The sequence below is a fragment of the Megalops cyprinoides genome, chromosome 2 (genome assembly GCF_013368585.1).
Source record: "Megalops cyprinoides isolate fMegCyp1 chromosome 2, fMegCyp1.pri, whole genome shotgun sequence".
NCBI classification, from domain to species: Eukaryota; Metazoa; Chordata; class Actinopteri; order Elopiformes; family Megalopidae; genus Megalops; species Megalops cyprinoides.
In genome coordinates this window covers 5,108,588-5,135,844 of record NC_050584.1, presented here as the reverse complement: position 1 = coordinate 5,135,844, position 27,257 = coordinate 5,108,588, and the positions used below count along the sequence as shown (strand labels likewise).

Genomic DNA, 27,257 nt, shown 5'->3' with positions numbered 1-27,257 from the left:
CTCTTATGGCCAAATCCAGCTGAAGGACAATGCACACAATTTAATTTTCACGCACAACAGTCTCTAGAGTGCATAGAGAATGGTGCGAAAAACAAAAAACATCCAGCTAGCGGAAGTTCTTTGGGTGAAAACGCCTTGTTAATGACAGAGGTCAGAGGAGAATGGCCAGACTGTTTCAAGCTGACAGGAAGGCGACAGTAACCCAAATACCCACACATTACAACAGTGCTATGCAGAAAAGCATGCATTCAACACATCAAACATTGAGGTGGATGGGCTACAGCAGCAGAAGACCCCTCCGGGTACCACTTCTGTCAGCTAATAACAGGATACTGAGGCTACAGTGGGCACAGGCTCACCAAAACTGGACGGCAGATGTTTGGAGAAACATCACCTGGTCTGATGAATCTCAATTTCTGCTGCAACATGCAAATGGTAGGGTCAGAATTTGGTCTAAACAACATGAATCCATGGATACATCCTGCCTTGTGCCAACGGTTCAGGATGGAGGAGGTGGTGTAATGGTGTGAGGAACATTTTCTTGGCACACATTAGGCACCTTAATACCAATTGAGCATCCTGGCCTTCAGAGGAGAGTCAGCAGAATCACACAGAACACAGCCACAGCACAGGAGGAGACAAAGAGCAGCAGCCATCTAAGGTGTAATAACACAGTAATAACACAGTAATGGGACATTTATGTACAAGTTAAGGCAATTCTCTGTAATTAGTGTTAACTCATTCTGATTGTGAACATTTTACATTTTAATATTTTTGCATTAATTAAACAGTAAGATTGCAGCAAATTCATTAATCCCTCTTCATTTATTGTAAAACCTACTTTTGCTCCAGCATCACGCCTGACTTCACAGCACTGCTTGGCTAAAGTGGCTGTTGTACCCAGGAAGAGCATTTGCATAGAGAAGACACTTTGCATTGGCAGCACATGCTTCAGTGCTCTGGGAGTGTTTATAGTCCTGTGAATTTAACACTTCATGACTGAGAGCTGTTCTTCATGGCAACAGAACCCACAACAACAATGACTTTTATCACCATCTTCATCTGGGCACTTGCCTTCTGCACTCAGGGTGAGAGGGGTTGATTTATTTATTTAACGAAACTGCAAACCATCAAATACGTAAAATTAGAAGTTTCAGTTAAAGAATATTGGCTTCATGAAATGCACTAATCATGCCCTCATTACATTTGTTTATTCATCCGTTTGTTTTTGTTTTCTGATTTTCAGAAACTGCAGGGCAGTACACTGTGACTCAGACTCCTGCAGTGAAAACTGTTCTTCCAGGAGAGTCAGTGTTACTGAGCTGTAAAGTCAGCAGTGCTGTGTATGGCAACAACTGGCTAAACTGGTTCCTGCAGAAACCTGGAGAAGCTCCTAAACTCCTCATTTATAGTGCAAGCACCCGTCACACGGGGACTCCAGATCGATTCAGCGGCAGTGGATCTGGGACTGACTTCACTCTGACCATCAGTGGAGTCCAGGCTGAAGATGCAGGAGATTACTACTGTGGTGGCTGGCACTATCATAGTAGTATCTGGGTGCACACACAGTGTTAGAGAGCCGTACAAAAACCTCCCTCAGTCAGACTGCACAGTGACTGCACTGCTGCAGCTGGGACCTACTGCAGGTGCTGAGGGGGAAGCCAGTGACACCAGGCAGAGGACTGGGGAGATTAACAGTAAAAGTTGACACATTTGTATTTTCATTTTTATTTTCCTTTGCTCCTCATGCACAGTGTTTTTCTTAATTTATCTCATGTATGAATGTTCATGTTAATTTAGTTTTCATAAATTAACAGGTACTTGTGAGTCTCATGTACTGCTGGGGTTTTTCAGAACACTGTATATACATTGTGATGCACACGAGGTGTAAACTGTGTGTAACACATTCCTTACATACATTTCTGAAATCTGTGCCGAATGTATAAATACAACTACAGCTACATAAGTAAATATTTTTAATGAAGCGGCATGGAATTTTAACCCTGCATCACACCCTCTTTGTATGAATCTACCAATGAGAGGACAGAAAGCGGGCCACAGAAAATCCAGTCATACAATTTCTCCAGTTTCCTTTTCAGGTATACCTCAGTTATATAATAATAATGATACATGGTGTGTAGTCCCATATTACACAGAAACAGCAGAAACAACAGCAAGAGGATTCTCACAGGCTTTAGGGGAGGTGAGAAAGACATACCAGCAGAGGAAAGTAGAGCAACATTTTTCCAGAGAATTGTCACAAACGTTACAAAATGAGAAGTATGAAAACCAATTTGATGTTAGAAAAGTTAAACCCAGTAGCATCTCCTATAGTCCTGATCCACATCAGACATGTCTTTTGTAGTCATGTCTCCAATACTCTTAATCTACCACAGTAGTAATTTTCAGTGGTGTAAATTTGAAAAAAGTGCTCAAAACAAACAATAGGTAATACAAACATTTATTAAGGCACTGCTATGTACTTCAAGAGTCTGTCCAGGCGTGGCAGATTAACATGGCACCCACTGTACTGCAGCAGTGATGGGGTGCAGTGAATGCAGTCCCCCTGTTACACTCATACACCCATAGAGCCTATTTTTCACACTGAAAGTGACCCAGTGCAGTGAGCTGAGCAGCAGATGGAGGATGGGCGTGGCATCACTGACATCATCCAAGCAACCTGAAGGTGCCTGCTGACTCACAGGGTGTTAGCGCCGGTGGTCGGGACACAAACGCGGACCGCAGGATGTTCCGGTTGCAGGCGGGAATAGAAAGGGACAGGCAGTTCGTAAATCCAGGGACAGGCAGGGTTCGAAGCACAGAGAAGCAATCCGGGGGCAAATCCAAAATCGGGAGTCAGGGAGAACAGGGTCAGGAATGAGGCAGGTGAGAGGCAGCGATCAGATCCAAAACGGCAGGCAGGAATCGTGGTCAGGAAACAGGCAGGATCGGCAATGTAGCAGTAAATGACAAAAAAACAAAGCACGGGGACAAGACAGGTGAAACACACTGCAACAAACTAGCAACAAGACAGAGACACGCAGGGAAGATATAGGGCTGGGGTAACGAGGAGATGGGAAGCAGGTGAGCAGGCAGGCAGGTGCAGGTAATGAGGGAATCAGGTGGGCGGGGACCCGGCGGGGAGCAGGGCGGGGCAGGAATACAAGGAAAACAAAAGCACTGCGGCTTAAGGGGGCGGAGCCCTGACACAGGGTGCCTGAGAGTGGCAAGCCGAGCCCCTGCTGACAAACCCACCCCTGTCCCCAGCACAGCCAAGCCAATCTGTTCCACCCCTGCGGCTTTCTGGTCATCATCAGCTGATGACACGGCTGGGGTCAAACCTGGGCCGAAGGGCACAGCTTGCACTCAAAGCCAGCAGACATCTGTAGGGTTTTAGCGTGTTTGTTCAGTATCTCTGCAATAACACAGGACTGATCTGTAGGGTCATGGCACGCTACTCACGGTGCCAGAGAAAAGCAGAGGTCTCAGAGATACTCTCCCCTTTACATGATGGCCGAGCCACCTGCTGCTTGAATCAGTGACTGAGAGCATGTGTGTTGCCACCCTGTAGGGCAGCTGAAGTTCTTAATAAAGGTATAAGAGTCAGTGGAAACTCCCAATCACTCTTAAAGGGCAAGATGATGGATTCTTTCCTTACAAGATCCTTCATTGCACAGCAATAATGTACCAGCAGTGGCTTCAAACAGCACTTTATGAGTGCATATGCACACAGCATCACAGCGTACATAATGAGATGTGCTCCAGGCTAAAGGAGGAAGACTCCAGAAAGGACCCAGAGGAAGAGCACATCACACAGCACTCTGTACCTGCCTTGGGGGGTCAGCTTTCCAGACCTCACCTGCTTTCATATGAGGAGCTGCTAACAGACCTGACCTGCACTGCCCTGCTGCTTCATATCAACCATTACACTCATAGTTTCTAGGGAAAAGATTATTTCCTTTGAACTGTAATTCTGTAAAATAAACATTTTTATTTAACTACATGTAATATTCTGAGATCAATGTCTTAAAGAGTTTGCCTTCATTTTCCAATAAGCTATTGTGTGCAGTACAATATAGTTGTTAGAAATTATTCAAAGAATATATTAATTTATCCTGTAGTCTAACACATTAACATATATGCAGTATGTATGTAGTATGAGGACATTTAACTGAACAGGACACTAATTTAATGCATAAATTGTTCTCTAAATCATGATCATACATGGGTATAATACATTCTAAAAACATTACCCTTTCCAGAGATTATGCTATCAGTATTTTGTAGTGTGAAAAAGAGTGAAGTAATTTATCACAATGACTGCCTGCCTAAGAGCTCTACTGTACCCAGGAAGAGCATTTGCATAGAGAAGACACTTTGCATTGGCAGCACATGCTTCAATGCTCTGGGAGTGTTTATAGTCCTGTGAGTTTAACACTTCATGACTGAGAGCTGTCCTTCATGGCAACAGAACCCACAACAACAATGACTTTTATCACCATCTTCATCTGGGCACTTGCCTTCTGCACTCAAGGTGAGAGGGGTTTATTTATTTAATTATTTATTTTAAAAAATGGCAAACCATCTAATACATAAAATGAGAAGTTTCAGTTAAAGAATATTGGCTTCATGAAACTGAGTGATTATGCCCTAATAACATTTGTTTATTCATTGTTTTATTTTTGTTTTCTGATTTTCAGAAATTACAGGGCAGTACACTTTGACTCAGACTCCTGCAGTGAAAACTGTTCTTCCAGGAGAGTCAGTGTCACTGAGCTGTAAAGTCAGCAGTGCTGTGTTCAACAACAACTTCCTACACTGGTACCTGCAGAAACCTGGAGAAGCTCCTAAACTCCTCATCTATTTAGCAAGCACCCGACACACGGGGACTCCAGCTCGATTCAGTGGCAGTGGATCTGGGACTGACTTCACTCTGACCATCAGTGGAGTCCAGACAGAAGATGCAGGAGATTACTACTGTCAGAGTCTACACTATCCTAGTAGCACCTGGGTGTTCACACAGTGTTAGAGAGCCGTACAAAAACCTCCCTCAGTCAGACTGCACAGTGACTGCACTGCTGCAGCTGGGACCTACTGCAGGTGCTGAGGGGGAAGCCAGTGACGCCAGGCAGAGGACAGGGGAGATTAACAGTAAAAGTTGACACATTTGTATTTTCATTTTTATTTTCCTTTGTCCCTCATGCACAGTATTTTTCTTAATTTATCTGATGTATTGAATGTTCATGTTAATTTAGTTTTCATAAATTAACAGGTACTTGTGAGTCTCTTGTGAGACTTGCTGGGGTTTTTCAGAGCATTGTATAAACATAGTGATGCACACGAGGTGTAAACTGTGTGTAACACATTCCTGACATACATTTCTGAATTCTGTGCCGACTGTATAACTACAACTACAGCTACGTAAGTAAATATTTTTAATGAAGCAGCATGTTTCTCATGGAATTTTAACCCTGCATCGCACCCTCTTTGTATGAATCTACCAATGATAGGACAGAGAGCGGGCCACAGAAAATCCAGTCATACAATTTCTCCAGTTTCCTTTTCAGGTATACCTCAGTTATATAATAATAATGATACATGGTGTGTAGTCCCATATTACACAGAAACAGCAGAAACAACAGCAAGAGGATTCTCACAGGCTTTAGAGGAGGTGAGAAAAACATACCAGCAGAGGGAAGTAGAGCAACATTTGTCCAGAGAATTGTCACAAACGTTACAAAATGAGAAGTATGAAAACCAATTTGATGTTAGAAAAGTTAAACCCAATAGCATCTCCTATAGTCCTGATCCACATCAGACATGTCTTTCACAGGAATGTCGCCAATACGCTTAATCTACCACAGTAGTAATTTTCAGTGGTGTAAATTTGAAAAAAAAGAAGTGCTCAAAACAAACAATAGGTCATACAAACATTTATTAAGGCACTGCTATGTGCTTCAAGAGTCTGTCCAGGCGTGGCAGATTAACATGGCACCCACTGTACTGCAGCAGTGATGGGATGCAGTGAATGCAGTCCCCCTGTTACACTCATACACCCATAGAGCCTATTTTTCACACTGAAAGTGACCCAGTGCAGTGAGCTGAGCAGCAGATGGAGGATGGGCGTGGCATCACTGACATCATCCAAGCAACCTGAAGGTGCCTGCTGACTCACAGGGTGCCTGAGAGTGGCGAGCCGAGCTCCTGCTGACAAACCCACCCCTGTCCCCAGCACAGCCAAGCCAATCTGTTCCACCCCTGCGGCCTTCTGGTCATCATCATCATCAGCTGATGACACGGCTGGGGTCAAACCTGGGCCGAAGGGCACAGCTTGCACTCAAAGCCAGCAGACATCTGTAGGGTTTTAGCGTGTTTGTTCAGTATCTCTGCAGTAACACAGGACTGATCTGTAGGGTCATGGGACGCTACTCACGGTGCCAGAGAAAAGCAGAGGTCTCACAGATACTCTTCCCTTTACATGATGGCCGAGCCACCTGCTGCTTGAATCAGTGACTGAGATCATGTGTGTTGCCACCCTGTAGGGCAGCTGAAGTTCTTAATAAAAGTATAAGAGTCAGTGTAAACTGAAAATCACACTTAACGGGAAGGATCATAAATTATCTCCATACAAGGTCCCAGGGAACCTTACTATGTTTACCAGAGTTTACAATGTTTAGTTCATTTGTTGTTCAGCACTAATGTACCAGCAGTGGCTTCAGACAGCACCTTATGAGTGCATATGCTAACAGCATCATAGTGTAAATAATGATATGAGCTCCAGGCTAAAGGAGGAAGACTCCAGAAAGGACCCAGAGGAAGAGCACATCACACAGCACTCTGTACCTGCCTTGGGGGGTCAGCTTTCCAGACCTCACCTGCTTTCATATGAGGAGCTGCTAACAGACCTGACCTGCACTGCCCTGCTGCTTCATATCAACCATTACACTCATAGTTTCTCGGGAAGAAAATGTTTCCTTTGAACTGTAATTCTGTAAAATAACCATTTCTATTTGATTACATGTCATATTCTGAGATCAATGTCTTAAAGAGTTTGCCTTCATTTTCCAATAAGTTATTGTGTGCAGTACATTATAGTTGTTAGAAATTATTCAAAGAATATATTAAATAACATATATGCAGTATGTATATAGCATGAGGACATTTATCTGAACAGGACACGAATTTAATGCATACATTGTGCTCTAAATCACAATCATACATGGATATAATACATTCTAAAAAATGACTCTTTTCAGAGATTATGCTTTCAGTATTTTACCGTGTGAGAAAGAGTAAGGAAATTTATCACAATGACTGCCTGCCTAAGAGCTCTAGCTGTACCCAGGAAGAGCATTTGCATAGAGAAGACACTTTGCATTGGCAGCACATGCTTCAGTGCTCTGGGAGTGTTTATAGTCCTGTGAGTTTAACACTTCATGACTGAGAGCTGTTCTTCATGGCAACAGAACCCACAACAACAATGACTTTTATCACCATCTTCATCTGGGCAGTTGCCTTCTGCACTCATGGTAAAAGAGGTTTATTATGCATAATTCCACTCTACACCTTGAAATTAACATTAAAATGTTCCTGAAAATGCCGAACTCAAACTCTTTCATGAATTTCCTAATTCTGTTTTCTGTTTTGCTATACTTTCAGAAACTGCAGGGCAGTACACTGTGACTCAGACTCCTGCAGTGAAAACTGTTCTTCCAGGAGAGTCAGTGTCACTCAGCTGTAAAGTCAGCAGTGCTGTGTATGGCAACAACTGGCTAAACTGGTACCTGCAGAAACCTGGAGAAGCTCCTAAACTCCTGATCTATTATGCAAGCTCTCGTTACACGGGGATTCCAGATCGATTCAGTGGCAGTGGATCTGGGACTGACTTCACTCTGACCATCAGTGGAGTCCAGGCTGAAGATGCGGGAGATTACTACTGTCAGAGTTTACACTATACTGGTAGTGCCTATGTGTTCACACAGTGTTAGAGAGCCGTACAAAAACCTCCCTCAGTCAGACTGCACAGTGACTGCACTGCTGCAGCTGGGACCTACTGCAGGTGCTGAGGGGGAAGCCAATGACACCAGACAGTGTATGGGGAAAAAAACATAAATAAAAGGTTCAGCATGAGCCCCCGCTTCATCAGGTCATTCTACAACTGCGCTATCGAAAGCATCCTAACTGGATGCACCGCAGCCTGGTATGGGAACTGCACCGCCCTCAACCGCAAAGCACTGCAGAGGGTGGTGCGATCGGCCCAGCATATCCTTGGGACTGAACTCCCCTCCCTCAAGGTCATTTCCTCAAGCGTTGCCTGAGGGAGGCGAGGAAAAACATCAATAACTCAAACCACCCGAGCTACAAACTGTTTTCACTGCTACCATCTTGCAAACGGTACTGTAGTATCAAAGCTCAGACCAGCAGGCTCAGGGACAGTTTTTACCACCAGGCCATCAGGGCACTGAACTCTCCCACACAGATCCAACAACAGTTCATCTTACTCTCCCACACAGATCCAACAACAGTTCATCTTACTCTCCCACACAGATCCAACAACAGTTCTTCTTACTCTCCCACACAGATCCAACAACAGTTCATCTCTGTATCTATTATGTCCATTACAACCAACTATTATGTCTATGTTGTATTTAATGTGTTCATTATGTGTACAGTGTAGTTATTGTAGTTTGTAAATTGTATATATTGAGTATCCTGTGTATAGGGTTTATAGTGTATATTGTGTATTGTGCATACTGCTGTCTGTACTTCATTGCACTGTTGCTGTGAACTATGCACACACACACACACAAACACACTCACACACATATACACACTAGCTAATCTGGTTGTTGAAGAGAATTTGGTATAGTTAGATTTACATATTTTGACAATATTGTATTCTAATCACTTCCGGCATATTTTATGCCGACAGGGTGGACATGTTAAGCTTGGGCAGAGCAAGTAAGCAAACTTATACAAAGAAAATTTGTCAAAAGGACAGTCAGCTACTCACTCACCTCAGCTGTTGAATTTCCCGCCACTGAAGAGAGAAAAAACTCGTTGTGATGTCACTAGAGTGGATGGCCTTTTTTTAAAGGGGTAGATTCCCCAATATGACAGGGTGGACAATCATTTAAGGGACGCACACAAACTCTTTTTTATTAAATAAAAATGTGATTTTATTACCAAATGATCAATGCACTTAAATTGAGTTATATCTTATTTAACAGAATAATAATATGAAAACAAAAATTTTAAATTTTATGATTTGACTATATTTTACTCACATTAAAACTGAATGAGCAGTGCATGGGACATAGCAAAATAGCATCCTCGTATACAAAACTGAAAAAAATCTACAAAAGGATTCTAAAGAGCCAAGTAATGCTTTTTTATGAACATAAAAACTTAGCCCAATACATCAATCACTTTCATAGTCATTTTTATGTTAACATGGCAAATGAGTTATTTATGTACAGAACACCAAAAGGCACCCTACAGTGATATTGACCCTCATACTTAAAAGACAAAATGAGGGCCTTCTTTGGAAATGATGAAATAAACAGGGCGGTGTCAGTAAAATGGCTTAACCAGAATGGCAGCAAATATATACAGGGGAAGACACTGTTTGTAAGCGCAGTAAATTCAGATAACATACCTGTGTTTGGACTTGTTAAAAATATATATGTCATAAATTCATCGTTGTATTGTTTTGAGCTCCAGCAGCACAACACTATCTGTTATGACAGAGATTACATGGCTTGTAAAATAAAGGTTCCACACATGGCACAAGCAACTGGTCTCTGCTGAAAAGTTTTTGGATTATACCCCGCATTACAGGTTTTCACACAAAGATATGACATATATACCAATCAAATATTACCTGGGGAATGTGATTGGTTTACACCAGTGTTTCTCAATCCTACTCCGGGAGCCTCCCTGTCCTGCACATCTTCTATCCATTCTTGCTCCAAACACACCTGATTGAAATTAGTGTGCATGCTCTTGATTAAATCAGGTGTGCCCAGCTAATCAAAAGTGCCACTGATGAGTTCAGTCAGGTAGGTAGAGCAGGGAAAGATGGAAAACGTGCAGAGCAGGGAGGCCCCAGGAGCAGGATTGAGAATCAACGGTTTACACAATGCCTCATCTGATGTACTGTAAGAGGTAACAGATTATTTTGTCTTCACTGTGTATTATGTACATTATCTTACACTTGTTACTGATAGTTACACTTTAGAGTTGATAATGTATTCCTAGCAGTTCCACAGCTGTGTCTCATGTATAATATCTCCTATAAGGAACATAAATTATGAGGCAGCACAGTCTGTTTAAAAGCATAGTGGGGATTGATGCATCAACATAGGTAAACTTGTTTAAGTATTGGTCCTTGTTACATTTAAAGTATATTTTAGAGAATGTTTTGCATGTACATGAACATCTTGCTCTATCTGTGGCACCAGCTGCACATGCCTTTGTGAAGATTCTATTATCATTAATAAAATCACATGACAGACTTAAGTTTGTGTAGTTCTTAATTTTAGAAATTGTGCAGGTGGTCATACTCTTAAAATAAGAAAAACAGCCTTGTCCCTTAGCTGAAATGTAATTCAAATCATTGTTGAAGCTAGTTTCGAGTTGAATGTAGCTCAATTTTAGCTGAAATATCTTAAGAAAGTGCTAGATAATGCATGTTTTCTAAAATATAATTTTCTAATGTAAAACTTGCTTGATAAGAGGTTTTCTTTTTGGCAAAAGTATAAGAAAAAAATTTCTAGAAACAAGACTTTTTTACTTAAAATTCAGTTTTTGCAGTGCAAGGAGCTGATAGTGGACTTCAGGAAGCGGAAAGGAGTACACACCCCCATCACCATCAACGGCACCATCGTGGAGAGGCTCAGCTCCTTCAAGTTCCTTGGTGTGCACATCACTGAGGACCTCACATGGACAGAGCACTCAGAAAAGATGGTGAAGAAGGCACAGCTGTGCCTATTCTACCTCAGACGTCTGAAGAGGTTCATCATGAGCCCCCGCATCCTCAGGTCATTCTACAACTGCGCTATCGAAAGCATCCTAACTGGATGCACCACAGCCTGGTACGGGAACTGCACCGCCCTCAACCGCAAAGCACTTGCAGAGGGTGGTGCGATCGGCCCAGTATATCCTTGGGACCGAACTCCCCTCCTTCAAGGACATTTCCTCAAGTGTTGCCTGAGGGAGGTGAGGAAAATCATCAATGACTCAAGTCACCTGATATGTATATATATGTATATATATGTATATATAATTCTAGTTTGTAAATTGTATACACACACACACACACATATTCCATGTGCAATCCTCTGCATTCCATTTAGGGTTCTGTGACATTACAATTGATCAACATATATAAAACATAAAACAATGAAAACAGTGAAAGTGAAAATAGTGTATCATGTACTAAGACATGCAAACATTCATTAAGGTGCTGCTGTGCACTTTAAGATCCAGTCCAGGCCCAGTGACTCTGAGTCCTGTAGTTACATCACTCTGTAGAATGCTGATTAATCTGACAAACTCTCTGATTTGTTCTGGTCTCTAAAAGCTGTCTGTAAAACTTCCCCAGACTGTGAAAGAAACTAAAGGCCAAGTCCCTCTATAGCAGTGGCTCTGGGAACAGACAAGTCTCTGTACAGACTGCAGTCTGAAAGCAGCAATCCTGCTGCCAGCCTCAATCGGCCTATTTCCTCCCTCTCCCACTGGAACTCCCAGCATGCTCTGCTTCAGCCAGTGCTGCCCATCCTGAAAGAAGCCCAGCAGTGCCTGTTACACTTCCTGTATTAATACTGATGGAGATCTGCACATATGAGTCTGTGCCATAACACTGATACTACAAAAATGATAGTGCTGCATAAATGTATGACAGTAGTTTGTTCAGTATCTCTGCAGTAGAACAGGACTGATCTGTAGGGTCACGGCACGCTACTCACGGTGCCAGAGAAAAGTAGAGGTCTCATAGATACTCTTCCCTTTACATGATGGCCGAGCCACCTGGTGCTTGAATCAGTGACTGAGAGCATGTGTGTTGCCACCCTGTACGGCCGCTGAAGTTCTTAATAATTTATGATAGATAGATTATGCTGTACACAGTGGTGGCTATGTGTTCACACAGTGTTAGAGAGCCGTACAAAAACCTCCCTCAGTCAGACTGCACAGTGACTGCACTGCTGCAGCTGGGACCTACTGCAGGTGCTGAGGGGGAAGCCAGTGACACCAGGCAGAGTACTGGGGAGATTAACAGTAAAAGTTGACACATTTGTATTTTCATTTTTATTTTCCTTTGCTCCTCATGCACAGTGTTTTTCTTAATTTATCTGATGTTGTCAGGGCACAGGCAAGGACTCAGGCGCGGACCACGAGAACTCCAGAATCCAGGCGTTTATTTACAAAATCGCAGAACAAGCAGGCAGTCCAAAACAGGCAGGGTCAAAATACCAGGAAGGCAGTCCAAACACAGTCAGGAATCAAAGCCGGGGACAGGCAGGGTCAAACCAGGTAGTCAGGAAGATCAGGTGAACAAGGCAGGACAGCAGGCAGGAGCAAGGTCGAAGAGCAGGCAGGGTCGATTCGGGGAACAGCGATCAAGCAGAAAACACGGCGGGAACGAGACAGGCAAAAACACACTGCGACGAACTGGCAACAAGACAGAGACAAGCAGGGTAGATATAGGGCTGGGCTGACGAGGAGATGGGAAGCAGGTGTGTAAGCAGGCAGGAGGGGATGATCGGGTGGGCGTAGACAGGGCGGAGAGTAGGGCAGGGCTAGAACACAAGGAAAACAAAAGCACATGGACAGGGAAAAACAAAACACAATAGCTAGAGGGCGGGACCACTGACAGATGTATGAATGTTCATGTTAATTTAGTTTTCATAAATTAACAGGTACTTGTGAGTCTCATGTACTGCTGGGGTTTTTCAGAACACTGTATATGCATTGTGATGCACACAAGGTATAAACTGTGTGTAAGATTTTCCTCATATGCATACAATTCTGAATTCTGTGCCGAATGTATAACTACAACTACAGCTACATAAGTAAATATTTTTAATGAAGCGGCATGGAATTTTAACCCTGCATCACACCCTCTTTGTATGAATCTACCAATGAGAGGACAGAAAGCAGGCCACAGAAAATCCAGTCATACAATTTCTCCAGTTTCCTTTTCAGGTATACCTCAGTTATATAATAATAATGATACATGCTGTGTATTCCCATATTACACAGAAACAGGAGAAACAACAGCAAGAGGATTCTCACAGGCTTTAGAGGAGGTGAGAAAAACATACCAGCAGAGGGAAGTAGAGCAACATTTGTCCAGAGAATTGTCACAAACGTTACAAAATGAGAAGTATGAAAACCAATTTGATGTTAGAAAAGTTAAACCCAGTAGCATCTCCTATAGTCCTGATCCACATGAGACATGTCTTTCACAGGAATGTCGCCAATACGCTTAATCTACCACAGTAGTAATTTTCAGTGGTGTAAATTTGAAAAAAAAAGAAGTGCTCAAAACAAACAATAGGTCATACAAACATTTATTAAGGCACTGCTATGTACTTCAAGAGTCTGTCCAGGTGTGGCAGATTAACATGGCACCCACTGTACTGCAGCAGTGATGGGGTGCAGTGAATGCAGTCCTCCTGTTACACTCATACACCCATAGAGCCTATTTTTCACACTGAAAGTGACCCAGTGCAGTGAGCTGAGCAGCAGATGGAGGATGGGCGTGGCATCACTGACATCATCCAAGCAACCTGAAGGTGCCTGCTGACTCACAGGGTGCCTGAGAGTGGCGAGCCAAGCCCCTGCTGACAAACCCACCCCTGTCCCCAGCACAGCCAAGCCAATCTGTTCCACCCCTGCGGCCTTCTGGTCATCATCAGCTGATGACACGGATGGGGTCAAACCTGGGCCGAAGGGCACAGCTTGCACTCAAAGCCAGCAGACATCTGTAGGGTTTTAGCATGTTTGTTCAGTATCTCTTTAGTAACACAGGACTGATCTGTAGGGTCATGGGACGCTACTCACGGTGCCAGAGAAAAGCAGAGGTCTAACAGTGGATCTGGGACTGACTTCACTCTGACCATCAGTGGAGTCCAGGCTGAAGATGCAGGAGATTACTACTGTCAGAGTTTACACTATACTGGTAGTGCCTATGTGTTCACACAGTGTTAGAGAGCCGTACAAAAACCTCCCTCAGTCAGACTGCACAGTGACTGCACTGCTGCAGCTGGGACCTACTGCAGATGCTGAGGGGGAAGCCAATGACACCAGACAGTGTATGGGGAAAAAAACATAAATAAAAGGCACAGAAGTTTGTCATATTTAATGTTTCCATGAAATGTAGCATAAAGAAACAGAATAAATTTGAGAACAAGAGAATCATTATTAGTATCTAGCATTCATCTCTTAATTTCACCTGAATACTACTCAAATTATTTAATCAAATAAAATTTCAAAACAAATATTTCCTATTTCTCACTCCCAGTGATGAATCTGTGAAGCTGACATTAAACCTTTCACCGTGTAATACTGCACCATGCCTGTGATGTATACCAGAATGTCCATATGTTGGTTTTCCCATATAAAGTGTGAGCCTGCAACAATCAGAAAATGTGGATAGTCCCTTCTTTCTGATCCACTATATCCACTAGGTGGCACTGCAGTCAAATATAACATCAGTGATTTCAGGAGAGAATCCCAACCTGTGAAATTCTGCACATGTGAATTTGTTTCATAACATTGATACTACAAAAATGATAGTACTGCATAAATGTGCAACAGTACTTTGTTCAGTATCTCTGCAGTAGAACAGGACTGATCTGTAGGGTCACGGCACGCTACTCACGGTGCCAGAGAAAAGCAGAGGTCTCAGAGATACTCTTCCCTTCAGCAGCCACCTGCTGCTTGAATCAGTGCCTGAGAGCATGTGTGTTGCCACCCTGTAGGGCAGCTGAAGTTCTTAATAAAGGTATAAGAGTCAGTGTAAACTCCCAATCACTCTTAAAGGGCAGGATGATGGATTCTTTCCATACAAGATCCTTCATTGCACAGCAATAATGTACCAGCAGTGGCTTCAAACAGCACCTTATGAGTGCATATGCACACAGCATCATAGCATACATAATGAGATGTGCTCCAGGCTAAAGGAGGAAGACTCCAGAAAGGATTCAGAGGAAGAGCACATCACACAGCACTCTGTACCTGCCTTGGGGGGTCAGCTTTCCAGACCTCACCTGCTTTCATATGAGGAGCTGCTAACAGACCTGACCTGCACTGCCCTGCTGCTTCATATCAACCATTACACTCATAGTTTCTAGGGAAAAGATTATCTCCTTTGAACTGTAATTCTGTAAAATAAACATTTCTATTTAATTACATGTCAGGTTCTGAGATCAATGCCTTAAAGAGTTTGCCTTCATTTTCCAATAAGTTATTGTGTGCAGTACATTATAGTTGTTAGAAATTATTCTAGGAATACATTAATTTCATCCTGTAGTCTAACACATTCACATATATGCAGTATGTATATAGTGTGAGGACATTTATCTGAACAGGACACTAATTTAATGCATACATTGTGCTCTAAATCACGATGATACATAGGTATAATAATTTCTAAAAAAATTACCAAATCCAGAGATTATGCTATCAGTATTTTGTACTGTGAAAAAGAGCGAGAAAATTTATCACAATGACTGCCTGCCTACGAGCTCTAACTGTTCCCAGGAAGAGCATTTGCATAGAAAAAGACACTTTGCATTGGCAACACATGGTTCAGTGATCTGGGAGTGTTTATAGTCCTGTGAATTTAACACTTCATGACTGAGAGCTGTCCTTCATGGCAACAGAACCCACAACAACAATGACTTTTATCACCATCTTCATCTGGGCAGTTGCCTTCTACACTCACGGTAAAGGATTATTATACATATTTCTACTGTCTAACTAATTAATTAATTTTATTGACATGTACATTGTGGTGTTGCTACATATTCCTTATTTTACTCATTTCTCTTTGTATTACTGCAATTTCAGAAACTGCAGGGCAGTACACTGTGACTCAGACTCCTGCAGTGAAAACTGTTCGTCCAGGAGAGTCAGTGTCACTGAGCTGTAAAGTCAGCAGTGCTGTCGCTAATTGTGGGGGTTCCAATGATTGTCTACACTGGTACCTGCAGAAACCTGGAGAAGCTCCTAAACTCCTGATCTATAGAATAAGCAGACGTCACTCAGGGATTCCAGATCGATTCAGTGGCAGTGGATCTGGGACTGACTTCACTCTGACCATCAGTGGAGTCCAGGCTGAAGATGCAGGAGATTACTACTGTCAGAGTCTACACTGCAGTGGTAGCTGTGTGTTCACACAGTGTTAGAGAGCCGTACAAAAACCTCCCTCCGTCAGACTGCACAGTGACTGCACTGCTGCAGCTGGGACCTACTGCAGGTGCTGAGGGGTAAGACAATGACACCAGACACAGACTGTGGAGGATATAACATAAATAATAGATACAGTATGGAGGAGATCATCTGTGCATTAAGTAAGATCAGTTCTAGTACTTCTACTACTACTACTACTACTACTACTACTACTAATAATAATAATAATAATAATAATAATAATAATAATAATAACATAATTGTTCTGTGGAAGGGAATAACTGTATAATAAGTAAGATTTCAAAAGAAAATGCATATCTTTATTTCTCTTTAGATATTTCTTTCTTCCATTTCTTCATTTGTTTGATATTCACCCATCCCACTTATTATTTTCTTACATCTTCTGTAGACTTTGAGAATGGATGTCTTTGGACAGTTTTATACTTTCACATGTAAACACATCTTCCTTCTCATACTGACCAGGTTGCTTGAGTTCTGTGAGTTGTTACATTGAATACAGTTTAAAATCAGCCTATTGTTGCATGACCAAAATTTCCATCCCGGCATTCCATTCTGCCTATTGTTATAGACAGTGGAGAGCTAACCTTTCTAACATGTGAAAACACAGCCGATTACTTATACCTACAAATTCCTCTGCCAACCAAGCACACACTTTACACACGCATAAACACACACACTAAAGCCCTGCAACCCAGTCAAACCCAATAGGACCTGAAGAACAATGTCGGGACCGGACCAGTTATAGCACTCGGGTTCAGTTCAGGTTGGGCTCGGTGTTTGTAGATGTCAGGTTTTAAATGCACTGTTGTCTGAAGTCTGGGTTAATATTTCATCTTGAATGAACGACAGAATGATACCCAGAATGCCCCCACCCTTCACAAGTAACTTCCAGCAGGATTTATTTCCATCTTATTTTACATTAATTATGGCATTCTATCCCTGTTTTTCCATGTGAAGCACTCAGTGTCTCGGTAATTTCTTTATTGTAAAGCACTTTGAGCTTTCTTTTATGAAAGGTGCTATACAAATACAGTTCATTATTATTATTATTATTATTATCATTTCCCAATCTGTTATGTCACATCCTCTGAGCCTTCCCCAACTGTTCCAGTTTCACCAAGGATACTTACCCCAACCAATATAATTACTCAATATACCTGCTCATACTCTGCCCACCTATCCTTCAATAACCCCCCCCCCTATTCTGCGCGCCACCAGAAATCTACCCCCACCCTCCATAACTACTCCCAGCTTTTCTGTTTCAGAGTGCTTTACTATGGATTAACTGTATTTCATCAACTATAAACGCCCTTCAACCTTCATATCTACCCTGCCGTAATTATCCCTCAACGTCATATCTATCCTAATACTTCTGATCATCTAAAATGGGGAATTGCACACAAAAAGTCTTGTTATTTCAAAGTAGTAAAACAGACACGTGTAGACATGTCCATAAATGAAATATTACAATATGGACTCGCCTCTCATATTCTTCATTGATTCACAAATCCACGCTGCTTGAGCACAGAGCAAAAATGATAATATTGACACACCTGCTGTCTCTATGTAAAAATGAAATATTTAGAAATTAAGATACATGTGTTTTAATCAATGACAAGTAATAATCATTTGATAAAGCTCCAGAAGTTTCACCAAGCCAGCTTTAATCAATAACCAAAAACCAACCAGAGCAGAAGTAAGCTCCAGAATGTGCCCTAGTGCCACAGGGTCTCTGACACTGCATCAGAGAGTGAGACACGGACACAGCTGCACCAGACCGGCAGGGAGGCAGAGGATGAGAGTCAGACCCTGGAGGCCAGGGACACACCGGCAGCGTCAGAGACTCATCCCCCTGAGGACGCTGAGCTCGTCTGCTGATGCTACAAGCACAGAGGAGGACAATGAGGTGCTAGCATGCTAATCCAATGAGGAATATAGTGGTTTTCTGCAAGATGAGATAGATGAACAGCTTGATGATTTAATAGAGAACATTCCCAATTCATTTAACCCATCATACTGTTTACAGGTGCAGTGCAGTACAGTTGGCCAGTCATTCAGTAAATGAGCAGAGCAGACTTCAGAGACATACTTAAAAATGACTGTATTTCATATATAATCTATGCATTTTAAATTACATACAACAATAATATAATATATAATTATATACAATTATATTTGTTTTACAGAAAGCGGGAGACAGAAGCATATATCTTAGTATGTGTGTCATGAAAATGGTGTCATAAATACAAGTGAATTATTCACATACATCATGAAACTGTAACCGTAACTCACTTGTTTCTTTTATGATGTCCACCTCCTTTGAGGTAGCCCATGTCTGTTGTGCTGGAGATAGACTATTCCAAAGTTATCATTATGGCAATTGCCTGGCTCCTCAGTTAGTTACACATGGTTTCAGTGCTCCCAGGCGTGGTTTAATGCGGCAGACGCAATGTTTTGACTCAGCTTGGAGTGGCTTCAAACAGCTAGACTTGTGTCCTCCCTCCCTTGAATCCCTTCCTCCACCCTTCAGCCTATCACAACAGACTTACGCATATATTAGCATAACAAAGGCTTCTGTAAGTTTTCAACTTTTTTACTGTGCTGGTTAACAATTACAAACAGATACATGTTCATACAAAAACTTATCTAGAAATGTGAGACTTAACTCTCTTTATGCTTCTTCACTCATTTGCTATTTTTTTTTTTTTCTGCTTATTACCTCATTGACAAGAACCTTTTTACAGCCCCACCATGCAAACAATCACAGGATCATCTACATATACCCCACCTTCTGACAAGGGACCTGGCACACCTTTGCGTGTAAGAACTGTCTGTACCTCATCAGCAACATGGCAACTCAAGGCTAAGAGGGAGTTACAGTGAATATGAAATTAGGCCAAGGAAGCAGTAGTGATTTTAATAGGCTTCAATGTTATTTCCTAACATCTGGTAAAATGTTTGATCTTTTCTTAAAGAAATGAGTCATATTTAGTTAATCTGTTGATTAGTAAAACATGAGTGGTCAGTAAGATGTTCTGACTCAAACTTTACATAATGTAAACTTTGATAAAAACAACGCAGAAAAGTTGCTTTACATACTCCCTCTAAATCATACACATTACAGAGCACTGTGTGGCTACAAGTTCCTGCTGTACCCAGGAAGAGCATTTGCAAAGAGAAGATACTTTGCATTGGCAGCACATGCTTCAGTGATCTGGGAGTGTTTATAGTCCTGTGAGTTTAACACTTCATGACTGAGAGCTGTTCTTCAACAGAACCCACAACAACAATGACTATCACCATCTTCATCTGGGCACTTGCCTTTTGCACTCAAGGTAAGAGGGGTTTATTTGTTCATTTGTTCATGTTTTATTTATTTAACGAAATTGCAAACCATCAAATTATGTACAATGAGAAGTTTCAGTTCAAGAATATTTGCTTCATAAAACTGACCAATCATGCCCTAATTACATTTGTTTATTTATTGTTTCATTTTTGTTTTCTGATTTTCAGAAACTACAGGGCAGTATACTGTGACTCAGACTCCTGCAGTGAAAACTGTTCTTCCAGGAGAGTCAGTGTCATTGAGCTGTAAAGTCAGCAGCGCTGTGTACAAAGATTCTAATGGCAACTACCTGCACTGGTACCTTCAGAAACCTGGAGAAGCTCCTAAACTCCTCATTTATTTAGCAAGCACCCGTGAGTCAGGGATTCCAGATCGATTCAGTGGCAGTGGATCTGGGACTGACTTCACTCTGACCATCAGTGGAGTCCAGGCTGAAGATGCAGGAGATTACTACTGTCAGAGTGTTCATTTGCCTGGTAGTGATCTAGTGTTCACACAGTGTTAGAGAGCCGTACAAAAACCTCTTTCAGTCAGACTGCACAGTGACTGCACTGCTGCAGCTGGGACCTACTGCAGGTGCTGAGGGGGAAGGCAAAGACATGAGATACAGTCTGTGGAGGAGCTGAATGGTAAAAGTTGGCACATTGTATTTTCTCTTATTTTTTCATTATTTTACAACAACAATGGCTTTTGTCATCATCTTCATTTGGGCACTCACCCCCTGCATTCACGTCAGCAGAGGACTGCACAATGTTTTTCGTTTGCGATCTCATGATCTCCACAGTCTATGGAGGAAATAACATAAACAATAGATACAGTAGCTCACCATGTATAATCATGCCTCCATGTAATGTACAGTAAAAAGCAAACATAAATTTGAGACAATAATCATTGTTATAATTTCTCTTATTTTCCCCTGAATATTTCTCATGTCATTTTATCAAATAACATTTAAATTTTAAAAACATTCTTTCATATTTCTCAAACCTGGTGAATCTCTGAACATGGCATAAAAAATAATGTGGTACTGAGCCTGTGCTGTATACCAGAACGTGCATATGTCAGTTTACCCCATATAAGGTGCAGACATGCACTATTCAGAAAATACTGATAGTCCCTTCTTTCTGATCCATCATATCCACTAGGTGGCACTGCAGTCAAATATAACACTCGTGGATCCCACACAGTAAAAAGTATTTCCTCACTTTGTCATAAACATAAGTATTCAAATCTTGACAATATAATTCACAGACATTAATATCAGTTTGCATACCACAACATTTATGCATTCACATTCCATATGGAATCCTCAACATTCCCTTTGGTCTTCTATAACATCACAATGGATCAGCATGTGTAACACATAAAACAGTCAACAGCTGTGAATCCAGCTGTGCTGAACAAACATGTAATAAGACATGCAAATATTTAGTAAGATGCTGCTTTGTACCTTAAGCTATGCACATTAAGATGCAGTTAAGGCCAACTGAGTCATGCTCATCGCATGGTTCTATATAATGCTGCTTAAACTGACAGGACACCCTGATTTGTTCTGGACTCTAAAAGCTGTCTGTCAAACCTCCCCACCCTGTGAAAGAAACTAAAGGCCAAGTCCCTCTATAGCAATGGCTCTGGGAACAGACAAGTCTCTGTACAAACTGCAGTCTGAAAGCAGCAATCCTGCTGCCAGCCTCAATCGGCCTGTTTCCTCCCTCTCCCCCTGGAACTCCCAGCATGCTCTGCTTCAGCCAGTGCTGCCCACCCTGAAAGAAGTCCAGCAGTGCCTGTTACACTTCCTGTATTAATACTGATGGAGATCTGCACATATGAATCTGTGCCATAACACTGATACTACAAAAATGATACTGCTGCATAAATGTATGACAGCAGTTTGTTCAGTATCTCTGCAGTAACACAGGACTGATCTGTAGGGTCATGGCACGCTACTCGCTACACGCTACAATGTGAGGAAATTTATCACATTGACTGCCTGCCTAAGAGCTCTAGCTGTACCCAGGAAGAGCATTTGCATAGAGGAGACACTTTGCATTGGCAGCACATGCTTCAGTGCTCTGGGAGTGTTTATAGTCCTGTGAATTTAACACTTCATGACTGAGAGCTGTTCTTCATGGCAACAAAACCCACAACAACAATGACTTTTATCACCATCTTCATCTGGGCAGTTGCCTTCTGCACTCAAGGTAAAAGAGGTTTATTATGCATAATTCCACTCTATACCTTGATATTAACATTGAAATGTTCCTGAAAATGCCCTACTCAAACTATTTAATGGACTTCCTAATTCTGTTTTCTGTTTTGCTATACTTTCAGAAACTGCAGGGCAGTACACTGTGACACAGACTCCTGCAGTGAAAACTCTGCTTCCAGGAGAGTCAGTGTCACTGAGCTGTAAAGTCAGCAGTGCTGTATATAGCAGCAACAACCTGTACTGGTACCTGCAGAAACCTGGAGAAGCTCCTAAACTCCTCATCTATTATGCAAGCACCCGTTACACAGGCACTCCAGATCGATTCAGTGGCAGTGGATCTGGGACTGACTTCACTCTGACCATCAGTGGAGTCCAGGCTGAAGATGCAGGAGATTACTACTGTCAGAGTTTACACAATCCTAGTAGCAGCTGGGTGTTCACACAGTGTGAGGGACCTGTACAAAAACCTCCCTCCGTCAGACTGCACAGTGACTGCACTGCTGCAGCTGGGACCTACTGCAGGTGCTGAGGGGGAAGCCAATGATGCCAGAAACAGCCTGTGGGGGAGAATCATGGTTAAATTTGATAGAATTGTTTTATTTCTATCTCTTTTCCCATGTGCCCTCATTTGTAGTACTTTTTAGGGCACCAGCCAGGATGGGTGGTAGATGAAAGCCAGCTCTATTTTTCATGAAGCAAAGTAATTTATTGTATTTAAAAGAAAAAGTATAAAAACACTACAATTGTACTGAGCTGTTGGAACATTGCAACTGTTATTTATTTCAGCTGTTATTTATTTTTATCATCTTCAATTCATGTGCACAGACCAGGTAATGACAAATTCAATTCAAAATAAGCACTTATATTTGAAAGTCTTCATCAGACTTTTTGTCATTGTACAGTAAATTCAAGAAAAACAAGCCAGGGCATTCCTGTGGATCAGCTCTCCGTGAAATTCTCTACACCCACAGATGACATTTGACTACAGCAATGAACAATGCTATCAATTTCTGTAGCCTACGTGGTCCACAGTGACATGCTCTTCTTTTTTTTCAAATCCACAAACATGTATTTATACCATTATTAGTTATCAATGTGGATTCGAGCTCATTGATAATTCACATTAGTCTAATTTTTCTTCATGCGGCAGGCTAGTTTAGTAAAGCAGCGATTATTCTGACTAGCTGCAGGAATCTAATATTCCTGCAGCTTTCTAATTAACCCACTGAAAAAGCACTTTAAAAAATTAATTCAGGCAAAATTTTACAGGCCGAATTCAGTTACATTTGAAGTGTATCACACAATGCTCACATTTAGCGTCAGAAACATTATATAGCTTATTATTGGCTAGCAGGGGCTACTGTGGTGACCTCACCACTCCCTGCCATTTTCTGCTAATGCGCCGCAAGGAAGCTACATCAAATGCAAAAATGAACAATCTCCAAAAATTAATACAAAATATTCCTCAAAGTCTGATGCAAAAGGTTTATTGTACATGGTTCAAAATCACATACAGTAAACCGGGCTGGTCCGCGCGGAGCAGTAGCGTCATCAGTCATAACCCCAAGCAGTCCCCCAAAGCAGTCCCCTAAGCAGTCAGGCAAGCAGTCTCCCCAAGCAGTCCCCTAAGCAGTCAGGCAAGCAGTCCGGCAAGCAGCCCCCCCCAAGCAGTCAGCCCCATCCCCAAATGCATCCTCCTTTTTATGCATTTTCCCTTAGCCCCTCCTGGAGCTTAGACTCAGGCCTCCTCCTTCAGTTTCATAACACACAGTCTGTACACTATTTTTCCAAGATCACACCTGTCTAATTAAAAATAATTACCCCACCTTGGCTGTACACTATTATCTCCAAGACTGCGCATATCTAATCTATAAAAAATAACTGTCCTTTCTTGACCTGCTCTGCCTTGGCTATACTCTGGTGGGGTGAAAGTGGCAATGCTTACAATTTCCACATGGGGTATACGCTTAATCAGAAATTTTCCACAACACTACACTAGCTATGCAGATAGCCAGCAAGATATCTGTACAGGTAACGGTGACAGCTAAAAAGATGGTAGAGTTTGCAACTATCCTACTACTGGCTAGTAAGTTAGCAAATTGGGCAGACATGATCTGAGTAGCCTATTTCTTGCACACTGAGACGCTCCTCTCTTCATTTGTCGTGCTTGTCGTGTTGCTCCTAATGAGGTTTACTTTTATACTGATGCCCATGATGTGTCTCCAAATTTTTACACTGACAGTAGTGGCGATGTGACAGACACCTTAAAGGTACCTAAAAACCTCTCCACAGATTCAATCCACATCTTCCTGCGCTAGAAGGATTTGAATCGCTCTGTCATAGTCTATGCAGCTTGTGCTCGGAGCTGCACAACTGGAAAATGACAGAGGGGTCCTGCCAGAAACTTAACTAATAAATAAATACATAAATAAATACATGTAACACCAAAGCATGTATTTTGGTATCTTTCACATGGGTTCTTTAACGTTGAGATATTTGTTTATTTCCAAAAAAGTTCCCGCTAGAGTTGCTAGAAACAATAAAACTTTAACCTGCCAAAGAGAAAATGTAGGCCTACCCAACAGAGGATGGTGGGTGTCATAATGGGCGGTATTACAATAACCATCATTATACTACTGTCTACTATTTGTGCGCTATTGGTATTTATACCCTAATACAATTAAGGTATTCTCTCTTCTGTTTTATTGTTGTTATTGGCTACAAATGTAAAGATATGATGACACTATAAATCTAAATGCAGTAAAATATTTACTTTCCTACATAATCCTCTGCCATCCATAAACCTTGTTCCAGCTCTCAGACATTAAAAGTCAGGGTTCCCTCCACAGGACTATATCATTTCACACTAGCAGCATTGAAATATTACATTTTCACAAGTAAAGCATCAAAATTAAGATGACGTAATGTCTCAGGTTAAATGAACAATAAGTTGGTACAGAATTCCCACCCATCAGGCTGTTACAGGGACATCCAAATCATAGAAACAAACAATTCAGTCCCTCTCACTATCATCGGGTGGCAGCGTGATACAGGTGACATATGGAACAAATGAAGGGCCAGGTGAATGTGTGCAGTATAACTCTGGGATGAATGTTTAGACAAGTGAGGAACTGGTATATTTGCAGAGTGATCGCACATGTGATGAAACTGGTGTGCAGTCACATCATCACACTGGGACATTTGAGTAGAAGTTAAAGACATTTCTCTATGATTAGTATTAACTCATGGTGATTGTGAACCATTTTAAAGTTTGATATTTTATATGAATAAAACAGTAATATTGCAGCAAATTCATAATTCCCTCTTCATTTATTGTAAAACCTAGTTTGGCTCCAGCATCACGCCTGACTTCACAGCACTGCTTGGCTAAAGTGCCTGCTGTACCCAGGAAGAGCATTTGCATAGAGGAGACACTTTGCATTGGCAGCACATGCTTCAGTGCTCTGGGAGTGTTTATAGTCCTGTGAGTTTAACACTTCATGACTGAGAGCTGTTCTTCATGGCAACAGAACCCACAATAACAATGACTTTTATCACCATCTTCATCTGGGCACTTGCCTTCTGCACTCAAGGTGAGAGGGGTTTATTTATTTAATTATTTATTTAAAAAAAAGGCAAACCATCTAATACATAAAATCAGAAGTTTCAGTTAAAGAATATTGGCTTCATGAAACTGAGTGATTATGCCCTTATAACATTTGTTTATTTATTGTTTTATTTTTGTTTTCTGATTTTCAGAAATTACAGGGCAGTACAGTGTGACTCAGACTCCTGCAGTGAAAACTGTTCTTCCAGGAGCGTCAGTGTCACTGAGCTGTAAAGTCAGCAGTGCTGTGTATAATTACAATGTTGACTACCTGCACTGGTACCTGCAGAAACCTGGAGAAGCTCCTAAACTCCTGATCCGTTATGTAAGCACCCGTCACACAGGGACTCCAGATCGATTCAGTGGCAGTGGATCTGGGACTGACTTCACTCTGACCATCAGTGGAGTCCAGGCTGAAGATGCAGGAGATTACTACTGTCAGAGTTACCACAGTGGCCCAGTGTTCACACAGTGTTAGAGAGCCGTACAAAAACCTCCCTCAGGCAGACTGCACAGTGACTGCACTGCTGCAGCTGGGACCTACTGCAGGTGCTGAGGGGGAAGCCAATGACACCAGATACAGTCTATGGGGATAAAGACATAAATAAAAAGCACAGAAGTTCATCATATTTAATGCTTCCATGAAATGTAGCATAAAGAGACAGAATAAATTTGAGAACAAGGGAATCATTATTATTATCTTAGTTATCTCTCTTATTTTCACCAGAATATTACTCAAATAATTTAATCAAATAAAATTCAAATTCAAAAACAATATTTCCTATTTCTCACTCCCAGTGATGAATCTGTGAAGCTGACATTAAACCTTTCACTGTGTAATACTGCACCATGCCTGTGCTGTATACCAGAATGTCCATGTTGGTTTTCCCATATAAAGTGTAAACCTGCACCAATCAGAAAATGCTGGTAGTCCCTTATTTCTGATCCATCATATCCACTAGGTGGCACTGCAGTCAAATATAACATCAGTGATTTCAGGAGTGGATTCCCAACCTGTGAAAGTCTGCAAATCTAACCCTAACCCCAACCCTAAGTCTTCCCACACAGTAGTAACCACTCAATGATTTTGTCATTAACAAAATTATGTCATTCAAGAGAACATAATTCACAGCCATTAATATCCATGTCATTAATATCAAATCATCAACCATTGTCCCTGTACCCAATAATTGCAAAGTGTCTCCATGTCTAAATGACTGGCACCCTGTTGCTCTGACCCCCATGGTGAGGAAATGCTTCGAGAGGCTGGCTAAGGACTTTATCTGCTCCATGTTGCCTACCACACTGGACCCACTGCAATTTGCCTTCCGTCAGAACAGGTCCACTGATGTTGCAATAGCCCTGACATTGCACACTACTCTTTCCCACCTGGAGAAGAGAGACACCTATGTGAGAATGCTGTTCGTGGGCTATAGTTCAGCATTCAACACCATAGTTCCCTCAAAGCTGTACAGCAAGCTACGTGACCTGGGCCTGAACAACTCCATGTGCAACTGGATCCTGAGCTTCCTGTCAGACCGGCAATATCACCTCATCACCACTCACACGCAACACCAGGGTTCCTCAGGGATGTGTGCTGAGCCCTCTCTTGTACTCCCTCTACACTAAGACTGTGGTTCCACTAACGGCTCCAA

General features: G+C 41.9%; 6 gene segments (V, D, J or C); all 6 read left to right on the top strand.

Annotated features, from left to right (window-relative positions):
- The first annotated feature begins 1,015 nt into the window (after nucleotides 1-1,015).
- On the top strand, nucleotides 1,016-1,575 carry LOC118773821. The segment is given in 2 exon segments: nucleotides 1,016-1,088; nucleotides 1,247-1,575. Coding segments are annotated over 2 exon segments (402 nt in total).
- Nucleotides 1,576-4,458: 2,883 nt separating this feature from the next.
- LOC118773818 lies at nucleotides 4,459-5,029 on the top strand. The segment is given in 2 exon segments: nucleotides 4,459-4,534; nucleotides 4,701-5,029. Coding segments are annotated over 2 exon segments (402 nt in total).
- Nucleotides 5,030-7,456: 2,427 nt separating this feature from the next.
- LOC118773817 lies at nucleotides 7,457-7,988 on the top strand. The segment is given in 2 exon segments: nucleotides 7,457-7,529; nucleotides 7,660-7,988. Coding segments are annotated over 2 exon segments (402 nt in total).
- An 11,741-nt stretch (nucleotides 7,989-19,729) lies between these two features.
- LOC118773815 lies at nucleotides 19,730-21,553 on the top strand. The segment is given in 4 exon segments: nucleotides 19,730-19,775; nucleotides 19,954-20,248; nucleotides 20,491-20,517; nucleotides 21,520-21,553. Coding segments are annotated over 4 exon segments (402 nt in total).
- Nucleotides 21,554-21,914: 361 nt separating this feature from the next.
- Nucleotides 21,915-24,313, top strand: LOC118773814. The segment is given in 3 exon segments: nucleotides 21,915-21,987; nucleotides 22,118-22,417; nucleotides 24,288-24,313. Coding segments are annotated over 3 exon segments (399 nt in total).
- Nucleotides 24,314-25,539: 1,226 nt separating this feature from the next.
- Nucleotides 25,540-26,080, top strand: LOC118773812. The segment is given in 2 exon segments: nucleotides 25,540-25,588; nucleotides 25,755-26,080. Coding segments are annotated over 2 exon segments (375 nt in total).
- Nucleotides 26,081-27,257: the final 1,177 nt, after the last annotated feature.